Source organism: Myxine glutinosa, chromosome 11 (genome assembly GCF_964187855.1).
Source record: "Myxine glutinosa chromosome 11, kmMyxGlut1.1, whole genome shotgun sequence".
NCBI lineage: Eukaryota > Metazoa > Chordata > Myxini > Myxiniformes > Myxinidae > Myxine > Myxine glutinosa.
In genome coordinates, this window is record NC_136271.1 from 7336564 (window position 1) to 7363735 (window position 27172).

Consider the following 27172-nt stretch of genomic DNA (forward strand, 5'->3'; position numbering starts at 1 on the left):
CCAGAGGCGGGAGAAAAGAGGAATGAAAGAGTGAAGTTTAAAAGTTAAAAATTATTATCAAGTTAAACAAGCATTCTGAGTATTGCGCTGCAATACATGTCCCCTACCAAAGTTCAAAGTGCCATAACTTTATCAAAAATGATCGAATATGCAAATTTATTTACTGTTGATGCTGGTTTTCAAACTTGATCTGAGGTATGCTGTATCACATGTGTGTCACGCCTCGCCTCGTTGATAAGCCCGCAAGGTCGCTCCGTGGAGCAGCCTGCACATATTGCACTGTGTGAATTATATAATTACCAACTCACGGTCTGAGGTGCTGGCGATTCAAGAGATATCCATTTTTTTATGGCACATTGGAGAAGCCAATGCGAGGTTTCTTCTTCCTCAGCTTGTCACAACTCTGTGTCAAATGCGATCGAGTTAAAAGTCAGAATTTGACCAAATCTGTTTTATTCGTTTGTTAATATACCTCAGCTATTGACAAATCTTAAATGAGAATTTTATTTGAGGTTAAAATGACCGCCCGACGATGCTTTCAGTCTGTACATGTGATAAATAATTAAATCCGCACACTTGATGCCTCTTCTTCTTCACGCAATAACAACTTCTAGCTTCCAGACCGTACATCCAATCATCTTGAAATTTTGCACACTTGTTACTCTTCATGACTTCTAATATAGTATGAAGTTTCACGTCGATCAATAAAGCGATTCAAGAGATATCCATTTCTTAAAATATTTTCGTTTAATTAACGATATCTGCCAAACCACGTGAGCTATCGCAAATTCCAAAAGGACATTTTAGTAGACTGACATGCGGAACAGATCTGTGAAGTTTCCCCTCGATTGGATCAAAAATGAGGGAGGGGCTCGGTTTTAAAGGTTCATGCTTAAAAACGTCATAACTCTGAAACCATGTGACGCATGACGTCACGCTCGCTGACTTTTTTGTTCGTCATGGGTATGCGATTCTGCCTGCAAAGTTTGGCCTCGATCTGTTCAGCCGTTGCAGAGAAAAAGGGGTTTTCGTGTTTTCACGAAAAACAATATGGCGCCCGAAGCACGTGACCTGTGACGTCATAATTACCATTAAAATATTCTACAGACCGAGTCCCACCTTTGGTGAAAATTTGATCTCAATCGGTCCTATTATTGCAGAGAAAATCTTTTTTAAAGGAAATTTAAACTTAAAATGGCACTGAGTTAAGGATCATCAGAATTATCAGAATTCCCAAAGTTCAAAGTGCCATAACTTTGTCAAAAATGATCGAAACGTCGTGAAGTTCGAACTTCATCTGTAACGTATCATGAGGAAACCATGTGCCAAGTTTGAAATCATTAGTTTTAAGCGTTTAGAAAGAAAGTCCGGAAAACTGTTCTTTGCGTGACGGACTGACAGACTGACAGACAGACAGACGGACGGACAGACGGAGGGACAGAGTGCAAACCTATAGTCCCCTCCGGTGTATACTGGTAGGGGACTAATAAAAAAAACTAACCCCAGAAGGAGAATGACAGCCTCGCTTAAATAAATGAATATATACACGTAGTTATAGAAATCACTAGAAATGGTAAATTTTGTCAGATTACACTCCAGATTTGGACATTTATTTCGTCTACAGGATCCAATCCGCATATCGGAATCCAGATTTTGATGATACGATTCAATTATGCAATGATAAATCGATCGTGTTTCCAAGGCAAGGCACGTTTGAATAGGACGAAACAAAATGGCGGCTTAAGAACCCAGCGAGTGGCACTGGCATTTGGCTGACCAAGATGGCGGGCCACCATATTGATAAGGCTTTTTCGGGTTTTTTCTTACGAGCACCTCGTTAATCATCTTCAGAAAGGGTTTTATAACACAACCATACACTCAGTTTTCATCACTGTAATCTGTTGGAGGTCCAGGTGTATACATGCAAAGTTTGGGGCCGCTAGGTTTCATGGTTTTGGAGTTATGAGGTAGACGGACAGACGAACACTGCCTTTTATTATTATAGATGTGTTAGCTCTTACACGAGCATCGACTTAGTATACCAAAAAAAAAAAAAATTCTAACAGGATGGTGATCAAGCCTAGATTGCCATAACGAGTTTTGCATAAAACATTCAAGTTTCTTAAAAGCGAATGGGAATTTGGTCAAATCCTTCACAAATTTATACTCAAATTGCCGTGTAAAGTTAGGAGATACAGTAGTCGACTCCAACTGTTGTCGGGCTCCATTCGCAGAAACAACTGGGCTCAAGCTCAAGCATACCTCGTGATAAACAAGGTAGCATGAGCCAGTAACAAAACATATTGAACCTGTTTGGCATTCCCATTTGTTTATGTGCTTTGTGACACTGCGAGCCCAGGTTCAAATTCCATACACGATCCCAACAAAAGTCGTGAAACCCGCGTTTCCAGTTGTGAGAATTACCCGTGTCGTGCGGAAGTATGTGAAAAAGACTTGCACAGTTTAAATAATCAGGGAATTTACCAATTGCTTGGTTGCAAAACATCATGTCCTAAACAAGGAGTTAACAGAGATAAATTTAGAAATGATAATCAGCTTTCGGAACGGGTACCTCAATCAGGATGATGCAATACCATAAAGAGGGAAGAGGAATTGTGACTGATTGGAAGACTTGGGGGAAGTTTTTGATGAATATAGAACAATTTTTGCTAACAATGGTGAGATGTTGGTGTTGATCAGTATACAAAAAAAAAAAAAAGGCCTTAAAATGCATGTTGTTGTTGTTGTATTCGGCTGAACCATTGAGGGCGCCCAAGAAACAACAAAAGGCTTGTGGTGGGACTGGGAGATAACTATCACCGCTCAGCTAAAAAACCACGATTGGTGAAAATTCAACCCCATGATAACTAAATCGGTACATAAAGAGGTTACCTGTGATTGGTCAAAACCATGAAATTCAAGTGTTTTCTGCATGTGTGTATGTATAGGCATTTTTACCCATCGATTCACTGACGGAATTCTTCAAAAGACGACATGTTGTACTTCACAAAATTCTGCTCTATTCACCCTGTCATTTGCCCGAGGTCATCTTCCATCTGCCAGGAAGTCAGCTAACATAATCTTCATCAACCAACTTCTTCTTCTTCTCAATGGCCACAACTTAATTCCATTTCGCTGCGAAGTTCAGTGCTGTTTGCTTTGGTTTGACCCTCCATTTAAAATGAGAAATTAAACATTTTGAAAATTTCAAATAAGTCTCAAGATTTCAACATCACTGTAATGAATATTGTTTAAACTTTATTTATACTGTAAATGATATGTATTACCAGCTACCATCGGTTGGCACTATACGGTACACATTTACATAAAGAGAATTGGGGTCTTCCTCAGACCATGAACCCCCTCTCCCAGGTATGCTACCCAAGCAGACACCATACCCGGGGTACCCTTAGGCAACATTCAAAATTTGGTTGCATTTATATATACACACATTTATAATCGTGTATATACACACACCACACACCACACACCACACACCACACACCACACCCCACACACACACACACACACACACACACACACACACACACACACACACACACACACACACACACACACACACACACACACACACACACCATTATAGATACTAGGGCATTGCCCGTACGTGGGTGCCCGTTCCGTGGCCAAAAAAAAAAAAAAACGCTACCCGTACGCTCTACCCCGCCCGTACGCCCGTAAACAAAAAAAGCAACGCTCTTCGCTTCCGCCCTTCGCTCTGACTGAATTGGGAGAAATAATGCGCATAAGAAATCGAATTACGTACCGTAATGGCGGTCAGCTCGTAACGCGCTCAGCTCCGCTCGTCTCACATCGGCCACGCCTACGCAACAGAGCGTTCTGTGATTGGCTGCCGGAAGATAAGTCGTCACTGTCCGGAAGTTCGCAAATCGCAGTTAGGATGAATCGTTTTAATTTAATCGCAGTTTGAATTCGTTTTAAAACATAGTTTAACGGCAACATAGTTTGAAGTCTACACTGTCCGGAAGTTCGCATATCGCATATCTATCTATCTATCTATTAATGCCCAATTATTCAATTATCGCCAACGTATTTTGGCTTTTTGCAATTTAATCGCAAGGAAAAGTAGAAAGAGAAGAGGGAAAAAAAGAAAAGCCTTGCCTTGCTGCAAACAGCTGCTGCATACAACAACAACATGGAAGGCTGCACTGTCCGGAAGTTGGCATATCGCAGTTACGATTATTTTAGTGTTAATGGCCAATTATTCAATTAGCGCCAACGTATTTTGGCTGTTTGCAATTTAATCGCAAGGAAAAGTAGAAAGAGAAGAGGGAAAAAAAGAAAAGCCTTGCCTTGCTGCAAACATCTGCTGCAAACAACAACAACAGTGAAGTCTTCAAGTTCGCATATCGCATATCTATCTATCTATCTATTAATGCCCAATTATTCAATTATCGCCAACGTATTTTGGCTTTTTGCAATTTAATCGCAAGGAAAAGTAGAAAGAGAAGAGGGAAAAAAAGAAAAGCCTTGCCTTGCTGCAAACAGCTGCTGCAAACAACAACAACATGGAAGGCTGCACTGTCCGGAAGTTGGCATATCGCAGTTACGATTATTTTAGTGTTAATGGCCAATTATTCAATTAGCGCCAACGTATTTTGGCTGTTTGCAATTTAATCGCAAGGAAAAGTAGAAAGAGAAGAGGGAAAAAAAGAAAAGCCTTGCATTAACGCATTAACGCTTGCATTGCATTAACGGTTCGGCACACGTGATAGCTCGCTGCTCTCTGATTGGTTGAAGCGTTTTTTGGACATAGCTCGGTAGGTACTTGTCCGATTAATTACAAATCTTGAAAAGGCACATCCTCGGGTCCCCAGCAATATACCTGGCAAGTTTCAAGTATATCGGACCCGTGGTTGTCGAGAAACAGCGGTCACAGACAAACACACAGACACACAGACACACAGACACACAGACACACAGACACACAGACACACAGACACACAGAGATTGCTGGAATTATAGATAGATTAGCGTGACTCGGCACGCTCTGCGTGCCTCACCACACGTCAGTTCAGAGGGATAGGCATCTTTGACCATTTCGGTGTCTTTTGGGTCTTCATGGTGTTTTGGGTTTTCATGGCCATTTTGGGTCTTCAGGGTCATTTGGATCCTCTGGGCCTATAAGGCTACTTTGGGTCTTTGGGGTGTTTTGGGTCTTCAGGGTCTTTGGTGTCTTCAGGGGCTTTTGGGTCTTAAGGGTCTTAAGGGTCTTTTATTTCTGATGGGTCTTTAAGAGTCTTTGGGGTATTTTGGTTCTTCTTGGTATTTAAGGGTATGTTTGGTCTAAAGGATCTTTGGGGGTCTTCAGGGTGTTTTGGGTCTTCCTGGGTCTTCGGGGTGTTTTGGGTCTTCAGGGTGTTTTGGGTCTTCGGGGTCTTCAGTGTCTTTTGTGTCTTCAGGGGATTTTGGGTCTTTAGCGTCTTTTGGTTCCTTTGGGTCTTTAAGGGTATTTGGGTCTTTGGGTATTTTGGGTCTGAGTCTTCGGGGTCTTTTGGGTCTTCAGGGCCGTCAATGGTATTTTGGGTCTTTGGGGTATTTTTGGTCTTCAAGGTCTTTGTGGTTTTCAGAGTGTTTTGGGTATTCTGGGCGTTTTGGGTCTTCGGGGTCTTTTAGGTCTTCCGGGTATTCGGGGTGTTTTGGGGATTTTGGGTCTTTGGGGTCTTCAGGGTATTTTTGAACCTCAGGGCCTTCAAGGGTATTTTGGTTTGGGTATTTGGGGTGTTTTGGGTCTTCAGGATATTTTGGGTCTTTAAGGGTATTTTGGGACTTCATGGGTCTTGGTGGAATTAAAGGGTGTCAAAGGTCTGAGGGGTCTTAGCAGTCTCAACGTAATTAAGAGGGTTAATTAAGAGGGTGTTTGAAGAATTAAATTTATTTGAAGAAGAAGAAGAAGACGTTTTCATAGCATATGGTGTTGATACACCGGAATACGGTGTTGATACACTTGATTTCCGGTTGATACACCGGAAAATATGTAAACATACATAACCATATACGTTTGCTCTATTATAATAAGATTGAACCACCTTTAGAGGCCATGTTTCCTGCAGAGCAGGGGTTGGCCTTTTTTGGGCACCTTGGTCCCTTTTTTGAAGCAATGTTTTATGGCCGGATGCCCTTCCTGCCACCAACCCTGTTGGTTGCCTCTTGCGACACACAGGGAATTATCAGTGAACTGGTACTCAATTTGCCGACCACAGAAGGATGACAGGCTGAGTCAACCCCCCTGGCGTTCATTCAGCGATCGACCGGGATTCAAACCCAGGATCCTAGGATCCCAAGCCGGCACCCTAACCGCTAATCAAACACCAGGCTTCTGCTCCATTATAGATACTAGGGCATGCCCGTACTATATATAAGCTAGGACGTGCCCGTACGTGGGTGCCCGTTCCTTGCCAAAAAAAAAAAAAAAAAAAAATTTGTGTAGGGGTGTGTGTGTGTGTAAACATCCTAGGGCGTGCCCGTACGTGGGTGCAAAAAAACATGCGTGCAAACAACAACAACAAAAAAAAACTTTGAAACCACGTGGCAGTAACGACCACAGAACCCCCCCCCCCCCTCTATTTACATGAATGGTTTGGTCCATTCGCAACGACCACAGAACCCCCCCCTCTATTTACATGCAATGGTTTGGTCCATTCGCAACGCCAAAGCGAACGGCGAACGGCTAAATCGCCATAGCTCGGTAAGTACTTGTCCGATTAATTTCAAACCTTGAAAAGGCACATCCTCGGGTCCTCAGCAATATACCTGGCAAGTTTAAAGTATATCGGACCCGTGGTTGTCGAGAAACAGCGGTCACAGACAAACAAACAAACGTACAAACGTACAAACAAACACACAGAGATTACTGGAATTATAGATAGATGACTTACAATAAAGAGTCCACGTGAACCTTAAACCACCCTCATAGTAGGCCTATTTTGTCATGGCATTTGTGCAACTGTTGTGAATGCGTGTCTGTCTAACAAGGTACGAGAAGCACAACCGTAATATGCAGCAAACTACTGACTATTAGTACAGATGGAGGTGGTAGAATGCAAGGCCCGTCTAGTCAGAAAACCAAGCACCATTTGGTTACTTGTATCCATCTTTACTTGTAATAATACAAAAGTCACTCAACATCACAATTTGATTTCCAGGTGGATCAATCAACTTGTTTGCCACAACTTGCAATTATCACCTCACTTTAAATGTACACAATATCAGAATCGCCTTTAGCTTGGCCCACAAGATGGATAGGTTTGTGGTGGGCAGGGCACGTGATTTTTCACTCGAACCGCTCATAAAGGCAGGTACGTTCATTCCACATACCTGGCAACCGGATCCATTTTCTTGAGATTTCTGGTATGTGGGTGCTCCATCGGTCGAATGACTGAGGCGCACACATTCAGAGGCACATACTCACGCCACTGTCGGCAGAAAACGCCATTCAAAGGATAATTGTTTTAACACTCACGTGAGGGGTAATTCACAGCGTAACAACCATCGTCCCAACCTACAGCGTAACAACCATCGTCACAACCTGCAAATCGCTGCGCCGCCTGTGTTAAGATAAGGAAAAAAAACAATAAAACGCTCTGCCCAAATTCACTGGCAAATATAAACCAGAAACGATGACAGAGAATAAAATGTGCAAACACTTGCCGGAGCAGACCTTGGCAGCACCTGTGCGTGCCCGTTGTTCATGGAACAAACCTCGCTCTCGATCACAGAGCCAGAGTCTTCACCGGAGGCAACCGGTAGTGGCAGGAACTCGGCATTGCCAACCGAGTCTGGGCAAGGGGAGGAGATGGACAATTTAAGGGATTACATGACAAACATTTGTACTTGAGCAAACCTTCAATTATGCATCCGTGCATCTCGTGCAACAAATCTTCCACACAAAGAAATTATTCCAAAGATAACCACCGAGATCATACAATTACTTGCTTAAGATTTTGACTGTCTATTAGTAAGTCTATTCTCAAGACCGAACTCTCTTATCTGTCACCCTCTTCCAAATCCTGGTGGCGTCTGGTCAAATCTGTTTCTGGTGTTTGTTCCCCCTCCATCCCCTCCCTCACCTCAAACGGCTTAACGGCTGACTCCGCACGTGAAAAAGCTGAATGCCTCAACTCTGTGTTTGCCTCTAAATCTTGTGTCCCAAACCCATCCCTCTCTGTACCCACCGTACCCAGTCGTACCCAGCTGCTCCTGGACTCTGTGTCCTTTCCTCCTGACAAGGTGGAAAAGTTTCTGTCAACCCTCGACTCTGATTCTGCAACTGGTCCTGACGGCATCAGCCCACGGGTCCTAAAAGCATGTTCTTCTGCTCTTTCACTCCCTCTTTCTGTTCTCTTCACCCTCTCTTTTGCTCAAGGTCATCTGCCATCTGCTTGGAAATCAGCCAATATCACCACTTTGCACAAAAAAGGTGCAAAAACAGATCCCAGCAACGACAGACCAATCAGCCTTCTCCCAATTATCAGCAAAGTCATGGAATCCATCATTGCTTCAGATATTAAATCTTTCCTCTTCTCCAATGGCTTGATCTCTGATCATCAATTTGGTTTCAGACCTGGTCACTCTACTCTGGACATGCTGCTTCTGCTTTCTCAACAATGGATGGAGGTCCTCAACGCCAAACAGGAAATTAGAGCTGTCTCCCTTGACATTTCACGTGCCTTCGATACGGTCTGGCACCCTGCTCTGCTCTCCAAACTCTCCTCCTTTGGTATCCATGGAAATCTCCACGCATGGCTGGCGGACTTCCTCTCTGGTCGTAGTCAACGTGTGGCCCTGAATGGGTTTCTCTCATCTCCTCTTCCTGTTCAGGCTGGAGTTCCCCAAGGTAGTGTTCTGGGCCCTGTGCTTTTTCTGGTCTTCATCAATGATCTCTCTGACTCTCTTGAAAATCCTCTCTATCTCTTTGCTGACGACTCTACTCTCTGTCGCTCCATTCCTCATCCCTCAGATCGGCAGTCTGCAGCCTCCTCACTCTCTTCAGACCTGGACAAAATCACAGACTGGTGAAACAAGTGGAACATGTCTTTCAATCCTGACAAATCTCACACTCTTACAATGTCTCTCCGAAAGGACCGACTGGACAACCCTCCCATCTACTTTCTCAACAATCCTCTCCAAGAAGTTCTGTCGCTCAAGCTTTTGGGTCTCACTATCTGCCATGATCTTTCTTGGGAAAACCACATTTCCAAGCTGGCCTCCAAAGCCAGTCGCCGACTGGGCATCCTCCGTCGTGCGAAGTCCTTCCTTGGCACACCTGAGCTCCTCACCACATACAAGGCTTTCATCCGCAGCTCAATGGAATACTGTTCCCCCCCTCTGGGCTGGTGCTCCTGCCTCACACCTTGCTCGGCTTCACGCTGTTGAGGCCAAAGCTTTCAGAATCATTGGAATCTCCTGCGATGTAGTCAACGCCGAGGGCCTTTCACTCACTCACCGCAGGCAGGTTGGTGGTCTTTCTGTCTTCTACCGACTCCTCTCCGGCCTTGCTCCCCCAGCTCTCTCTGTGCTCTGTCCCCCCAATATTCCTTCAGGTCGCACAAGATCTGCCTGCAACCCTGTTATGGTTAAACTGCCAAAGTCTAGGCTCTCTGCTCACCTTCACTCTTTCATTCCCCTTTTCTCCCGCCTCTGGAACAAACTCCCCCACTCCCTTCAATCCCACTCCTCCCTCCAGGTCTTTAAAACAGCTGTTCACCACCATCTCTTATCTTCCCCCATCGAAAACCTTGATCTTTTCTACCCCCGGTAATTCACCCCAGAGTCCTTGCAGTGTTCATATGTTTTAATCCTCTCCCACCTCCCCCCAAGTCCTCCCGATGTCCCTGCTCTCAAATGTTGCGTTTGTGTCCTTCCCCCTCTTCCCCTCTCTTTTGTATCCTTCCCCCTCTCTCCCCATCTTGTCTGCCGCTCCCCTTGTTTTTTGTGTTTTGTGTGTCGGTTTGTCTTTTTGTGTGATTAATGTTAGCTCTTTCACGAGCCTCGATGTTGTATACAAAAAAAAAGAAAAAAGAAAAAAAAAAAGTCCGAGCTGTAAACAACTACGTATAATATAATGGTCGCCCTTAGTAGTCAAAGATGCCCGTTCACACGACAGACGAACTGCCACCAGCACAGAAATCACACTGCCAGGTAAGCAGGCCTTGTAACGCGGTACTGAGGAATATACGAGAAGACCAGAGCGTTACTCAGAGTTTGGGCAGCAATTCGAAATTTAGTCGAGGATGCCAGCAATACCTTTGCTTACTCTTCGTCAAAAGACACCGTGAGATCTTTAACATCCAGACTATTGCTGGCGGACAGGACACCAAGCTTACCGTCCATCAGTGGTATGACATACCCATTAATGTAACACCTTGCTTTCAGAGCATCAATCCTGAAAGTTTATAGTTGGGCTGAGAATAGAACCCAAACTAGACGGCTCAGAGCCAAATAAGCTACCTCTACTCCATCCTTCCAGAGATACAACCACCGAAAGGGACACGTAACGGATTCATATACACTTGTACCCATTACAATCACAAGGTGCTCACTTACGAGTCCACTATCTCAGAAAAGATGCAGGAAGCAATACCAGCATTGACGTGACAATGTTCAAGATGAAGTCTGTATTCCAGAAGCTCCACAGAGCTTTGCATTCCATCAAATTGTGGTTGAAGGTTGTCGAGCATGGAAGAAAATAAATGAATAAACTGTCGGCTTGATACCTGCACAAAGCTTCCTGTAGGTGCAAATGGGGTAGAAGGTTCCCCACACTGTAGATCGACCGATTGACGTACTACGGATGAAATCTACAGCATGTTCATCAAGGTACACCAACTGCCGTGGGAAGCAAGTAGAAGCCAACGTTTCAGGTGTTATCCCTTCTTTGGAGCTAAAATGCTTCTCCTGTTGATTCCGTCGATTGTTCTACATGTCCGCCGATGCAGATCGCCACTAACCTTCACCAGCAAGACCAGCTCTTCATTTTACTCCAACCAACGTGCTAATTTGGTATTTTCACATAAGTTACTCTTAACATTTTGCTTTCTAGTCTCATTTCTGGCCTATGGAGCAAAACCAAGTGATTTATTGTTTTAACATTTAAATATGAACATGTACATCAACTTGTATTGCGTTGTAACACAGAAACGATTCCCGAATTTGGTCCTAAAGAACACATCTACCCTTTATACATCGGTTCTTATGCGGAAAATGGATTCGCTTGAAGTTGCACTTTACAAGAACGCAATCCCAACGTTAACCGGGGCCGAATTGTACTTCCAGAGCTCAGTCACGATCTCCACATTTGTGTACAGTGGACACTCTCATATCCGAATACCCACATTCCCAGAATTCCCATATCTGAACACTTTCACGGAGCACTTAAAATTTCAAATTCACCGAGGCGAGCATAGGCGTAGCGGCAGTCGTCGCTACGATTGGCCGGCTATGCACATTCCGACATCTTCTACCCACTCATTGGCTGACGGAGTCACCACGTGCATCTGCCGAGATTCCACCCTTCCCTCATACTCATTGTGGGATTCCCTCTGTTGGAGGCAGTCGCACGTGCTTTGCAAAGATCATTCTACCTCATTATGAATGATCGTTTTAAGGCCATTTTCCCCGCTAGAGCGGGGGTAAGCCTTGCGGGCCCCATGACAATCATGGTTCCCTGTTTGAGGCAATGTTTTTATGGCCGGATGCCCTTCCTGACGCCAACCCTTGGTCACGCTCTTACGATGCGCAGGGATACGGTGTACCTATTCTAAATCGGGGTACACACCGTGATCATTCATCCCAGCAAGCTGGTACTCAAATTTGCCGACCTCGGAAGGATGACAGGCTGAGTCAACCCCCCTGGCGTTCATTCAGCGATCAACCGGGATTCGAACCCAGGATCCTAGGATCCCAAGCCAGCACCCTAACCGCTAAGCCAACACCAATACCTCATTATAACAACGTTTTATTCATTATGTCACAGCAAGAAAGCATAAACGCGTGGTGATGATGATCCAAGAAAACGACTGTGTCTGTGAACACTACAGAAAGGGCGAGAGTTTGCATAAATTAGGGAATGGTCTTTCTATGGTGCATAACTGGGTAAACCAAAATAAAGAACCAAAGGAAAAGCTGTATGAATAGGGAAGTGGAATAAAGAGTGAAGATAAGGAGACGACCTTTCTCCAATGGATCTCAGAAGAACATATAGTTCCCTGAATTGCTTATGGTCGTTCAGAAACTGGGGGAAAAAAAAAATCACCGACTTCTTCAGGTCTCCAATCACTTCTGCCTCCACTGACGAACCCTCCTCAACTACAGAGTCACTCAACCCAGTTTTGTCATATCATCTCAAATATTTTTAATGCAAAACTTTTATCTAAGACTACATAATAACTATATCCATCTAAAGAGGACATTTTGGAGTTATTGTCATCTACTACTTCTTTTTGCCCTCCTCTTCGCAAAGGACACTGTGGGATCTTTAACATCCACCAACTAATGTCGGCACATTAGAGGAGCGTGTGTGTATCTCTGGGCCATCTTGCCAGGCCAGCTGTTGCCATAAATAGCTCCAATCCACCTAATACTGTAAGAGTTTATTTAGGGTCTTGGGGTGGGGAGGTGCGGATCTCCTTCCCACATCTGGATTTGAAACATTCCTGAAGGGCCTGAGGAACAGTTCCATTCGGCTATGACAGCGTCCACTGTAGTTCTATTTTGTCTAACAACCCAATAAGGTAGGGTAAGACCTGGATATCGATCTGGATGACAATAGACATAACCACTGAGAGTGAACCTATTATATAATTAAAAATTATTCATGATGCCAATTACACAAAAAGATTGAAGAAATAAAATGAAGAAGAGACTTCTAAAGCAGCAGCAAAGTGTGCATGGGTTGATCAAATTTCAAGGTGAGAAAGCAAAAAGCCACCTGGGAATGTTTCATCTAAAAGTAGCCAAAGGGTGAGGAGCATCCTAAAGCAACAATTAACAAGGTGAGGATATTGAAAATTGGGGGTGAAGGAGGGGACATCTTGCCAAGACTGCTTAGCTAAGGACACGCCATGGGAGCAAATGATGGAAGCTGTCACACACGATGTAGGAACGATTTCAAAGCCATCCCAATCCCAACTAAAGCGAAGTCGCGCCACTGTAAATCCCCATGCTTCCCACCTAAATCAAAGATGAAAGATGGCAAAAGGTTCCACCAGGAATGACCCAACATCAAACTTCAAGTTTTTTTTTTTTCTGTTTTGAGCCCTGTGACCCCGAGTCCCCACCCCCTGTGACATGAACCGGGGGTCAAATCCAAAAAATGGTAACATTGAGGTAACTGAAAAGACGATTTTAAGCAGTACGAAAGGGAAGCGTGACACAAGCGAGATATATTTTCTGCCGCCGACATCCCCAACTCCCTTTCCAATTTCACAGCTATGCTAATTTGCGATAAGATAGGGAAACATTCCAAAGAACAGTCTAAAAGAGTAGAACTAGATCGGCAAACAGAGAAATTCACCAAACTTGGTAATTATGATCAGCACGTGCTACGAAGGTGCAATTGCTGTATAATTTTGGCCCAGCCACCCGGGGCACATTAATGCCAAAAAATGCAATTACGGGCCCATTTTTAAAATGAAACTTGTATGCAATCAACATTGGGGGAAGCATGACATATGTTACCATTTTTTGGATTTGACCTCCAGTTCATACCTCAGGGCATGGGGATTTGGGGTCACACGGGTCCAATTGGAAAAACAATTAAATATTGTTATTATATTAAATATTAAACTTAAAATTTGATATTGGGTCAATCCTGGTGGAAGGGCATCCTGGCGTCAGGAAGAGCATCCTGGTGTCAGGAAGGGCATCCGGCCATAAAAAAAAAACTGCCTCAAAAAGGAAACCATGATGATTGTCATGGGGCCCGCAAGGCCAACCCCCACTCTAGCGGGGAAAAATGGCCTTAAAACGATCATTCATTCATTCAATCCTGGTGGAACCTTTTGCCATCTATCTTTCAAAACTTCCTTTAGGTGGAAAGTGTGGGGATTCGCGATGCCATGCTATCAACTACACTCTAGTTGAGATTTGTGAACACTCCGCATCTGCAGACAAGGCCCTTAAGTCAATATCAACAAACCATCCTATCTATTTACATAACATGTTTAAGTCATAAACAAGCCGATACAGCAAAATCAACTTCCTCACCGACGTCACTTTGAGAAGACTCGTCACACACCAGGGTTGCGCCATTCTTGTGACTGCACACAACGCGAGTTAGGGGTAATTAAGAAACGTTGATGGTGTTCCCAAGAAAAAAAAAGTGCCCACCCCCAATGGAAAAGTTCACGCCATGAAGAACAAACCTAAATGTCTGTGCAGCAATATGATCAGGCACTAAATTGCAGTCTGTTCCCTTCATGACCAAGGTAAACGAACCCAACTCACCGTAAGACCTTGCGTCTCAAATGCATGCCATTGTGCCCACTGCTGCTCGAGGAATTGCTGCTCATGGAATTGCTGGTCGTGGAACACACGTCGCCATTGCGTGATGCTCGTGACGATTGGAAATTGGAAAACTCACGCAAGCATTCCAAAGAAACGAGGCGTGTGCTCGCATTGGTCTGACCAGACTGCGGTTGCGCTAAGGGAGGTTGAGCAGATGCTTGGACTGTACGACTCAAGTATGGATCTGCTGCGTGTTCAGCGGTGACTGTTTCAAACAAAAAGCAGAACTCATGTTGCAAGCAATCAATAAATGACCATTTATACTTAAATAATTAAATTAATAAATAACGGCCTACACAAACTAAATGGCCTACACGGTAAATGCAAGTACGAACATTAGTAAACTACATCGAAACAAAATTCAGAGCAAATCAGCAAGACATTTACCTTTATCATTATCAGGTACCATACTCTATGCAGAACGTCGGTTCTGTCAAAGCAATTTCTCGACTGGGTTACAATCCTGGACGGGTCGCCACTCCGATACAGGACACTCGACTGAGTGTGCAGGAATTTAACATTTGTTCAGGGTCCGGCGATAGCTCACCGACTCTTAGAGAAAGACACCACGGGATCTTGTATGCCCACCAATCAATGCTGGTATACAGGACACCCAGTTTAATGTCCATCAGGATGATTCCTTTAAATGTGTCCTTGTTTCTGGCGAATTTGAATTTTTTTCATTCCATACATTTGTTTTCATGCATAATATGCATATTAATGTTTCTGCCCTATTTCCTGGAAAACCACATTTCCAAGCTGGTTTCCAAAGCCAGTCGCCGACTGGGCATCCTCCATCGTGTGAAGTCCTTTCTGGGCACATATGAGCTCCTCACCACTTGCAAAGCTTTCATCCGCAGCTTGATGGAGTACTGCTCTCCCCTCTGGGCTGGTGCTCCTGCCTCACACCTAGCTCGGCTTCACGCTGTAGAAACCAAAGCTTTTAGAAGCAGATCTGAGGGCCTCTCGCACTCACCACAGGCAGGTCGGTGGTCTTTCTGTCTTCCACCGACTCCTCTCCGGCCTAGCTCCCCCAGCTCTGTCTGTGCTCTGTCCCCCAAATATTCCTGAAGGATGCACAATATCTGCCAGCAACCCTCTTCTGGGGAAACTGTCAAAATCGAGATTCTCTGCTCACCTTCACTCTTTAATTCCGATTTTCCCCACCTCTGGAACAAACTCCCACACTCTCTTCAATCCCACTCTTCCCTCCAGGTCTTTAAAACAGCTGTTCACCACCATGTCTTACCTTCCCACATCCAAATCTTTGATCTTTTCTACCCCCGGTAAAACACCCCAAATCCACCTCTTTCAAACTCCGACTTCATTCCTAAAATTCCTCGTAGTGTCCACTTGTTTTATACCGTGTACCCTGCCCCCCTCCCCCCAAGCCCTCTCCATTCCACAGATCTACCGATGTCCCTGTTTGTTCGCTACTGTTGTTGTGCTTCCCTCTCTCTCACCCCTCCCCCCCCCCCCCCCTCTCGTCTCCCACTCTCTATTATATGTTTCATGTGTGTTTCTGTTTATGGTTTTATGTGTTGTACATGTTGTATGCGTTAGCTCTCACATGAGCCTTGACTTTGCATACAAAAAAAACAAAACAAGATTATTAACTCTCCATATATATATTTGTACATTTTATGAAACTGTTTTAGTATTGTAAACTTGACAAATATCAGTCTTCAGACTGCCTTGTCCAGGGTTTCAGGTTCTCAATAAACCAAAATGAATTGATGATCCTGCCTGCCAAACATCAGAATGATTGCTCACCCTGCCTGTGAAACATCAGGATCATTGCTCACCCTGCATGTGAAACATCAGGATCATTGCTCACCCTGCATGTGAAACATCAGGATCATTGCTCACCCGTCCTGCGAAATATCAGGATCATTGCTCACCCTGCCTGCATAACATCAGGATGATTGCTCACCCTGCCTGCAAAACATCAAGATGATTGCTCACACTGCCTGTGAAACATCGGGATCATTGCTCACCCTGCCTGCAAAACATTAGGATCATTGCTCACCCTGCCTGTGAAACATCATGATCATTGCTCACCCTGCATGCGAAAACATCAGGATCATTGCTCACAGGATGAAAACATCACGATCTATCTCACCCTCTCTCTGTTCTTTTCACCCTCTCTTTTGCTCAAGGTCATCTGCCAGCATCTTGGAAATCAGCAAACATCACCGCTTTACACAAAAAAGGTGCAAAAACAGATCCTTGCAACTACAGACCAATCAGCCTGCTCCCAATTATCAGCAAAGTCATGGAATCCATCATTGCTTCGGATATCAAATCCTTCCTCTTCTCCAATGGCTTGATCTCCGATCATCAATTTGGATTCAGACCAGGTCATTCTACTCTGGACATGTTGCTTCTGCTGTCTCAACAATGGATGGAGGCCCTCAATGCCAAACAGGAAATCAGAGCTGTCTCCCTTGACATATCACGTGCCTTCGAAACGGTCTGGCACCCAGCTCTGCTCACCAAAATCTCCTCCTAAGGTATCCATGGAAATCCCCACGCTTGGCTTGCGGACTTCCTCTCTGGTCACAGCCAACGTGTGGCCCTGAATGGATTTCTCTCATCGCTCCTTCCTGTTCTGGCTGGAGTTCCCCAAGGTAGTGTTCTGGGCCCTGTGCTTTTTCTGGTCTTCATCAATGGTCTCTCCGACTCTCTGGAAAATCCTCTCTATCTTTTTGCTGATGTCTCCACTCTCTGCCGCTCCATTCCTCATCCCTCAGATCGGCAGCCTGCAGCCTCCTCGCCCTCTGCAGACCTGGACAAAATCACAGACTGGTCAAACAAGTGGAACATGTCTTTCAATCCTGACAAATCTCACACTCTTATGATATGTCTCTCCGAAAAGACCGTCTGGAAAACCCTCCCATCTACTTTCTCAACAATCCTCTCCAAGAAGTTCTGTCGCTCAAGCTTTTGGGTCTCACTATCTGCCATCATCTTTCTTGGGATAACCACATTTCCAAGCTGGCCTCCAAAGCCAGTCGCCGACTGGGCATACTCCGTCATGCGAAGTCCTTCCTTGGCACACCTGAGCTCCTCACCACATACAAGGCTTTCATCCGCAGCTCAATGGAATACTGTTCCCCCCTCTGGGCCGGTGCTCCTGCCTCACACCTAGCTCGGCTGTGGTCTTTCTGTCTTCTACCGACTCCTCTCCGGCCTTGCACCCCCAGCTCTCTCTGTGCTCTGTCCCCCAAATATTCCTACAGGTCGCACAAGATCTGCCAGCAACCCTCTTAATACGGTTAAACTGCCAAAATCTAAGCTCTCTGCTCACCTTCACTCTTTCATTCCCCTTTTCTCCCGCCTCTGGAACAAACTCCCCCACTATCTTCAATCCCACTCCTCCCTCCATGTCTTTAAAACAGCTGTTCACCACCATCTCTTGTCTTCCCCCATCCAAAACCTTGATCTTTTCTACCCCCGCTAATTCACCCCAGATACACGTTTTCCAAATTCCAACTTCTTTCCTGGAAGTCCTTGCAGTGTCCATATGTTTTATACCTCTCCCACCTCCCCCCCAAGCCCTCTCCCTCTCACAGTTCTCTCCTTGTCCCTGATCTCAAATGTTGTGTTTGTGTCCATCCCCCTCTCTCCCCATCTTGTCTACCCCTTATTTTGTGTTTTATGTGTCGGTTTGTGTCGGTTTGACTTTTTGTGTGATTAATGTTAGCTCTTTCACGAGCCTCGATCTTGTATATTGTTGCGGATCTCGAGCCCGTCAACGTACTGAGGGGGGATTAAGCCCTTCTCCCCCTCGAGCTTCGAGTCCATGAGGCCGCCCCCACGCTATACTCGTGGAGGACGGATTGCTGAGCAATTCCAGCCGCCAAACCCACAGCGAGTGCGTGGAAGGGTTTCCTGTCACGACCCGAGTACCTCCGATACACACGCCGCCGCGAGGATGGGGGCTGAACCTCACACGAGTCACGCTGGTCTGATATGTCCGAGCGGTTTGCGTGTCACATAACTCGTGCCGTTAATTACTATGAACTCGATCGAGCAGTTTTATTTCGTGCAATGCGAGGCCAATGGTGAAGAGACGGAAACGGCCAAGTTGGAAACAAACACAGGTTTATTAACAAATGTACAACGGTGAGAGAAAAGAGACACAGGAGAGAAACTTAACCGTTCTTCCTTACGTTTCCCAGACAAGGGCCCTCTGACTCGCTCGGGGAAAGGGAGGAAGGAGAGGACGTGCTCAAAGCACGGCCGCTTAGTGCAGCTCGCCCCGGACGGCTCGATGGGCGTTCCCCTCGAGGATGTTTGCGGCAGGGATGTCAGCTTCAGTCGTGCATGCACGGAAATCCACACAGCCTGTCCCGAAGTCAGCGAGTGCAGTCAGCGAGTCTGCGAAGCGCACGTGCAGGGAGTCCAGGCAGGGAGATCATCAGAGTACAGGGCCAACGAGAGAGATCGTCCTGCGAGAGCCTGAATCTCAAGAGAGCGAGGGCAAAAGAGAGACCAGAGCCAGGGAGAACGGGGGCAGCAGAGAGCTGGGGCAGCGAGAGCTGGGTAGAGCGCTGAGAGCTTGCTCGGGGGTCCGGGGCAGGTCTTATATCCCCCCCAGAGCCCCACTAGAATGTTCCACGGGCCTTCACTGGCCGCCGGGGGTTACGTGTCGTGATAGCCCCCCATCAGTTACTCGCCTTAGTTCTCATTGGCCGCTTGCTGTTGGCCACTCCCCTTTAGTTCCCATTGGCCACCGTTGTTGGCCACTCCCCTTTAGCTCCCATTGGCTGTTTACCAGCCACGCCCTCCGACTCCTCCCTCAGGCCTCCTCGACTTGTCCCAGGCCCACCACATGGCATTCCAGGCCCAATGAGGCCTACCCTTACTTACCTGCCTCAACGCATACTAACACTGGGAAGGAGACTATACCTCACATTTAATAACAAATAACTGGCTAAAGCGAGGCTACATGTTGTGGTGCAACTAACTAAAATGGGGAGGGGGGGGGGGGGGGGTTGCCTTTATTTCCAAAACCACAACAATATATTTTAAAAATAAAAAATAAAAAAAACCCTTCCTGCGAAACATCAGGATCATTGCTCACCTTGCCTGCGAAACAATCAAGACAACATATAGCTGGGTAGAGGTTCAAACCCAAGGAAGACAGCTCAGAGGAGAGTGTGCATACCTTCAGAATTGAGACGAACCTGCTAGTCTAATACCAAGGAATGGGGACTTATGGATACAGGCAGTCCCTGGTTTCCGAACACAATGTGATCTTGAAAATGTGTTTGTAAACTGGAACCATAAATCTCCTTTAACTACATGTAATAAATGATTCATTCATTCCCAGATACAAATTAAACCTATTATTTTACATTAAAAAACGATTAAATGTACTTTTAAAATAAAAAAATTAATAAATTAGAATAAATGGAACATGTGTAGTGTAAGGGACGACAAAGGATAAAGAGCTAGTTCGGAGGTTTTATGGGAAGAAGGGTGAGCAATGCTCTCTCTCTCTCTCTCTTGCTGGTAAGGAAACTCATGGAGAAAATAGCGTGTGAAATGCCGGGAGAGTGATTTTTTTTTTTTTTTTTTTTTTTTTGTATACAAGATCGAGGCTCGTGAAAGAGCGAACATTAATCACACAGAAAGACAAACCGACACATAAAACATATAACATCGGGAGCGGTAGACAAGATGGGGAGAGAGGGGGAAGAACACAAACAACATTTGAGAGCAGGGACCGAGAGACATCGAGACATCGAGAGATCTGTGAGAGGGAGAGGGCTTTGGGGGGGGGGGGGGGCATGGGAAGGGGGGGGGGGTGGGAGAGGTATAAAACATATGGACACTGCCAGGACTTCCAGGAAAGAAGTTGGAATTTCAAACAAGCTGGATCTGGGGTGAATTAGCGGGGGTAGAAAAGATCAAGGTTTTGGATGGAGGAAGATAAGAGATGGTGGTGAACAGCTGTTTTAAAGACCTGGAGGGAGGAGTGGGATTGAAGGGAGTGAGGGAGTTTGTTCCAGAGGCGGGAGAAAAGAGGAATGAAAGAGTGAAGGTGAGCAGAGAGCCGAGATTTCGGCAGTTTAACCATCAGAGGGTTGCTGGCAGATCTTGTGCGACCTGACCTGTAGGAATATTTGGGGGACAGATCACAGAGAGAGCTGGGGGTGCAAGGCCGGAGAGGAGTCGGTAGAAGACAGAAAGACCACCTGCCTGCCTGCGGTGAGTGAGTGAAAGGCCCTCAGAGATAGCTTCACCGCGGGAGATTCCAATAATTCTGAAAGCTTTGGTTTCAACAGCGTGAAGCCGAGCTAGGTGTGAGGCAGGAGCACCGGCCCATAGGGGAGAACAGTATTCCATTGAGCTGCGGATCAAAGCCTTGTATGTGGTGAGGAGCTCAGGTGTGCCGAGGAAGGACTTCGCACGACGGAGGATGCCCAGTCCGCGACTGGCTTTGGAGGCCAGCTTGGAAATGTGGTTTTCCCAAGAAAGATCATGGCAGATAGTGAGACCCAAAAGCTTGAGCGACAGAACTTCTTGGAGAGGATTGTTGAGAAAGTGGAGCAAGTGGAGCGAATGGAGCGAAGCCCGTGTGAAAGAGGTGTGAATTATGGTGAGAATGAGTAAATAACTCTCGAGTATCCGACCACTTGCGTTTAGCGTTCTGCCCAATATGATAAAACTCGAACAACACTCTTCAACATCACGATGTCGACCGATATGCCTCTGCCCACATTATTACATCATTATACATACTTGTACAAAGTTTGTCTGGTCTGGCTTTGGAGGCCAACATTTAAATATGACTTTCCCAAGAGATATCATGGCTGAAAGTAAGACCCAAGATTTTGAGTGACTGAACATCTTCGAGACAGTTGTTGAGAGGTGAAAGCGTGGGACTTTGTGATGGGCTGTCATTGACTTTGCTCTTGTTTCTGTAATTATCTGTGTCCTTCCTCCCTGTTCCTCTGTTTTTTTTTTATGACTAAATAAATCGTTACATATTCCATGTGTACCCCAATGTTGATTGCATATACAAAGTTTCATTTAGAAAATGTACCTGCAATTGCATTTTTTTGACGTTTGACCTTTTGACCCCGCCCGAGGGAGTGACGCCAAAATGAAGCTGCTCTTGCACATTCTTGCCATGTGGTGATCATAACCACCAAGTTTGCTGAATTTCTGCACAACCGTTTAGGAGATAGTGTGACGGATGGACTGACTGCCAGACGAAGCAGAGCCGATTACAATATCTCCCCGTTTTTTTCGAAAAGCGTGAGGATAATAATTAACTATTCTCCAGTTTTAAAACTACAATTATATGGAAAGAGTTAAATTTCATCACACAAATTGTATTTAATTTTTCACTTTAGTTTACATTAATATCTGCAGGGTGTCCACAAAGTCAAGCATCATAGGAAAATTTTAATTTTTGTAATGTATTTATTTTTTAATGTACCTGTTTTTCAGATTTTATAACTTTATTCTTTAGAATTTCATCAACTTTATTCAAAATTAATAGTTTTGAAATTGGTGGGACACATTTCGAACAACTGATGTAGCCAACCTTACAAATAAATGTTTTGTCTATGATGCGCGACTTTGTGGACACCCTGTAGATTAAGGTGAAAATAGTTTCGCCAGGCCTCACAAAGCCAACACATGAGCCACTGAGATGCTATCATGAAACATGATCCAAGTTCTGAGTTAAGTGAATCATGATTTTTTTTAAAAAAAAGGGAGTTAAAGGTTTGCGTTCCCATTTGGAATCCCATTCAACCTCCAATGAACAAAGTTCATTAATCAATCAGTCAAAAACATTTTGTAGAACATTGCTATTAACACTCAAGGTGTGTTGACATCAAAAGGATATTTTAGCAGACTTGGCTAAATTTTATCCTGGACGTGGGACAATCCGGGTCGTTTCTTGGGGGCTCAGGAAATGAAAGCACCATCAACATGAAAAGACTGACATGGACATTCAGCGTTACCTGGCCAAGGAGCATGGGGAAGTTGTGATAGAGCTGAATATTCAGAGGAAGCAGCAGACATATTCATCACTCTTTCACTGGGTGAGGATTCCTGCTGGACCAGCAACTCAAGGTCTGAGGCACACAAGATAATCATGATATTTCAAGGCTTTATTCCAACCATAACACGAATGAAAAATGAATGAATGATCGCTCGAGCGGGGGTTAGCCTTGCAGGCCCCATGACAATCATGGTTCCCTGTTTGAGGCAATGTTTTTATGGCCGGATGCCTTTCCTGACGCCAACCCTTGGTCGCCTCTTACGATGCGCAGGGATATGGTGTACCTATTCTAAATCGGGGTACACACCGGGATCATTCATCCCAGCAAGCTGGTACTCAATTTGCCGACCTCGGAAGGATGACAGGCTGAGTCAACCCCCCTGGCGTTAATTCAGCGATCGACCGGGATTTGAACCCAGGATCCTAGGATCCCAAGCCGGCACCCTAACCGCTAAGCCAACACCAGGCCAACCATAACACGAGTAATTAAAAAAAAGAAAAAGATAGAGTTAAAAAAAACAACTGACAATCAAAAACAATAGCAAGTTGCCCGTGCCCGCACAGGATTCTAAACGGGGTAGGGATAGAGGCGACAAAAATGCAAATGGTGTCTTCTGTCTGAGCTGGCAAGCTGGAGGAAACCATTCACATTTATTGCCAAGTCTGATGCAATTTAAATGCTCCGATGGAGGCGACGTGCTCCTGAATCTGTTATATATATATATATATATATATATATATATATATATATATATATATATATATATATATATATAGGTTTTATAGCCTGGGTCCGTAATAAAAAATTGTATTGGTATCAAAGCAAGTGGCCAATTGCAAATGAATAGCAGCATTAACATTCGTAGATTGACGATTAGTTTGGGGCAGAGGGGATATGGATGTGGCACAGACATGATGGGTCGACTGGCAGCCTCCTGTATTGAGTTTTCCTTGTATAGGATTTCTTGATAAATGAATGTAAAAATAAGCAGCTGCATGCAAAAACCGCAAGGCTGGTCTACCTAGATCCTCCCGATTTCTTTTATTTGCTGTTGCTTTGTTTGCTGACAAAATGCAAAAAAAAAAAAACCCCGCATCATTGTATCTCTCTTGGTGTGGTTGTGATATAATATTTAAACACGGATCAATACTTTGTGGACAGCCTGGACTTTGTCCATAAGCCTTAAATTATCTTCATATAATCCATGGTAAGTTTACCCAATCAAATGTTTTGATTAAATCAATAAGTTGTTAAAATCATTTTACTCTCGTCTTTTCTTGAAGTGGCAGGTGCATACAATAAATACCTCAAGATATTCCTTATTGAACCTCACATTTTTTAGCTCTTTCAACTAGTGAAAGAATAAAAGGATTCATTTTTTTTTCTATCGTGGTATTTTTACCATGGGCTTCTGCTAGTACAGGTACACTTCAATACAACTGAGAGTAGACTGTGTACATGGAAAATCAATACAGTACATACTATACGAGGTCAAGTTGGATGCCCAAGTAGGCCAACACACAAATAAAAGTTTAGCAACATCAATAAACATGTACAAGGAGATCCATACCTCCTCTAATCTCCTTCATGGATTCTGGCGATATGTTTGTGTAGCCCAAGACTTCAAGCTGTCTTCGCAAGACGTCGTCCTTGAAAGCAAGCCGATCTGCCATAATCCTCGTAACTACAGGCAATCAGGAGAGAACCAACGTCCAATTGGGTTTGGTTCCTAGCAAATATAAACATTGCAGTAAATGCCGATGTTCTCCAGTAGTCTACACCCAAACTCTCATCTTTACGCCAACCTGCTTCACGATAAAGCCTCCCTGGCACCCTCTTCCCATGGGAAGGTACACATTCTCCCATTCAGCTGCGGGTTAGTGCTCACATCGACAGGTGCTGTATGCCCAGAAACAATGCCTGCTTTTATAATCACTGCAGCTCAAATAATGTTCATGCAAGGATCATGGATGTTTGATTCACTAACAAGAGATGCTTTCTTTTTCTGCATTTGTACTAGGAGGGCGACTCACTAAATAGTTAAACTTTTGTTAATAGTGATGGAAGCATGGTAACAATACCTCCCAACTTAACTACTTGTCTTCAGAAAAAAAATTATATACATTAATATATCATGGATTTCCTCTCTTTCATAGTGATTTGTTTGATACCTTCAGGGTGATTGAGCAAAATCACAAAAGGCAAAAGAGGTATGAGAAGCTTTTTAAGTAAGAGGAAAAAGATGGGATTACAGTAGGTATTTAGAAACCATAATTGATGAGACTGAAAATTTTAGGAAGCAATCTTGTCATAATAAAACAACAACAAAAAATAAAGAATAATAATGATGATGAAGAGACTAAAACAAAGTTAAAAATCAAATGTAAGATCAGGAAACAAAAAATGAGTTTATAAAAGAACAACAAACAGGTCATTAACCAGCCGAGTTACAAATAACATGGTTATCCAAAAATTAAAAACTACAACAGCACTCAGTAGAGCGCATACCTCCACCAGGCTGAACAGTTTAGGTTTTGTATCCCACTGATAGGCCATATCTGGATCCAGACCTGAACGAAAACCTAATCAGCTTGTTCCTACCCAAATCACCCACCTAGTTTTGTCATAACTCGTCCACAACTTTTTTGAAATATCTTGATATATATATATATATATATATATATATACATATATACATATATATACATACACAAAAACACACATATATATATATATATATATATATATATATATATATATATATATATATATAATATATATATATATACACATATATATATATATATATATATATATATATACATATATATATATATACATATATATATATATACATATATATATATATACATATATATATATATACATATATATATATATACATATATATATATACATATATATATATACATATACATATATATATATATACATATACAGACTTGGCATTTAATATGGTATTTTTTTTTTTCTGGGGGTGAACTTACTTTTCAAGATGTCTTAGAACCAAAAGTTCATTGGAATTATGTTGAAATTATTCTAGATTTTGTTAATGTGACCTTTAAAAGAAACAAAAACCACATTTGACATTTCGAAACAAATACATTGATCCTTGAAAGTGATGTAAACTGATATTGAACTCAATTCATGGACAGTACTGTGTTAAACTTCTGTACGTTTTCCAGAAGTATCTCTTTATTTTGCACATCAGCCCAAATTTTTTTTAACAAAAACAAAAGTTAAATTACGACTGGGATTACGGACAGTAAAATTACAGTTCAGTACTTCGTGTAACCCCCACGAGCATTCAGGAGAGCACGTACACGTTGAGGCATGCTGTTCACGAGATTTGCCAAGGTTTGGACAGGAATCACTTGCCATGCAGTGACAATAGCCTGCTGCAATTCACGCACAGAGGTCGGCTGCTGGTCCAAGTGGTCGATTTGACGCGTTAATTCTACCCACAAGTTCTCTATCGGATTCATATCCGGGGACATGGCAGGCCACTCCATATGCTCTACACCACAGTCAGCAAGAAAGTGTTGGATTATGCGAGCACGATGAGGCCGTGCATTGTCATCTTGGAAGACAAAGTTTCCTCGAAAGTTTGCACGAGCAAATGGAAGCAATGTTTTTTCCAGAATGGCCCTGTACTTGAACTGGTTCAGGTTTCCTTTCAGAACAACCAGGTCAGTTTTGCCCCCTGCATGAAAAGCAGCCCTGACGGTCACCCCACCACCTCCAGCTTGGACTCTTGGCACTATACAATCTTTGTTGTCGGCTTCATGCACTTGTCTGCGCACTCGGACGCGGCCATCTTGACGAATAGACCAGAAATCTAGACTCGTCACTGGAAGATCACGTGATTCCAGTGTCCTGGCTGCCATTGACGGTGCTCTCTGGCCCACTGCAATCGGCGCTGGTGGTGTTGTCTGGTCAGGCGTGGCTTTCTCAGGGGACGCCCTGGCACGATAGCCTGCTTGAACCAGTCGTTGGTTGAATAGCCTTCTGGATACAGGCACATTTGTCAGTTGCTGCCACTCATCCCCAAGCCGATTAGCTGACTTGGTACGGCCATTGCGGAGTAACCGGTGCAGCTGGCGATCATCCCTCCTTGTGGTTCTGCGGGGACGTCCTGGCCTCGGTATTGGAGTAGGGACACCCCTCTGAGCATTTCGTTTCAGGATCTTTGACACCTGACCTTGACTGATGCCATACTGCCGAGCAATAGCACGTTGTTTCATGCCGTAATTTCGTAAAGCTACCACTCCATGACAAACAGCATTGTCGAGTTGACGGACCATCTCCAGAGGAAGCGGCAATAACTTTTGGAGACGTGCAGCAGTTGTTTTCCACTAATACAGAACGCAATAACCCTTGTATACCCGACTGTGAAGTCAATCATCAAATTCACCTGTCCGTACATTTTGCTACGCCACCTGTGATATAATCCTGTTGTTGACTTCTTGCTGCGACAGACAATCAGTGACATGGTTCTTTTAACAAATAAATCACCAAAGTGTAAAAGAAACTCACCAGATTTATACTGAGTTAAGAAAGTAAACCCAAGTCAA

At 44.1% G+C, this 27172-nt stretch overlaps 1 protein-coding gene across 10 annotated transcripts in view; it reads right to left on the reverse strand.

Annotated features, from left to right (window-relative positions):
* The window catches only part of HYLS1 (HYLS1 centriolar and ciliogenesis associated), an 83614-nt gene that overhangs the window by 15898 nt on the left and 40544 nt on the right, over positions 1-27172 (reverse strand). For 8 of the 10 annotated variants that reach the window (XM_078786374.1, XM_078786373.1, XM_078786376.1 and 5 more), the window contains 7 exons: positions 24148-24261; positions 22536-22649; positions 14488-14752; positions 14248-14300; positions 7693-7820; positions 7505-7589; positions 7360-7420 (listed from right to left, as the gene is read on the reverse strand). In XM_078786374.1, coding sequence (XP_078642500.1) covers positions 7360-7420; positions 7505-7589; positions 7693-7820; positions 14248-14300; positions 14488-14752; positions 22536-22649; positions 24148-24261 — 820 coding nt within the window. Of the gene's footprint in view, positions 1-7359; positions 7421-7504; positions 7590-7692; positions 7821-14247; positions 14301-14487; positions 14753-21604; positions 21727-22535; positions 22650-24147; positions 24307-27172 lie in introns of all 10 variants that reach the window. The other 2 variants (XM_078786379.1, XM_078786377.1) reach the window with 2 other exon arrangements.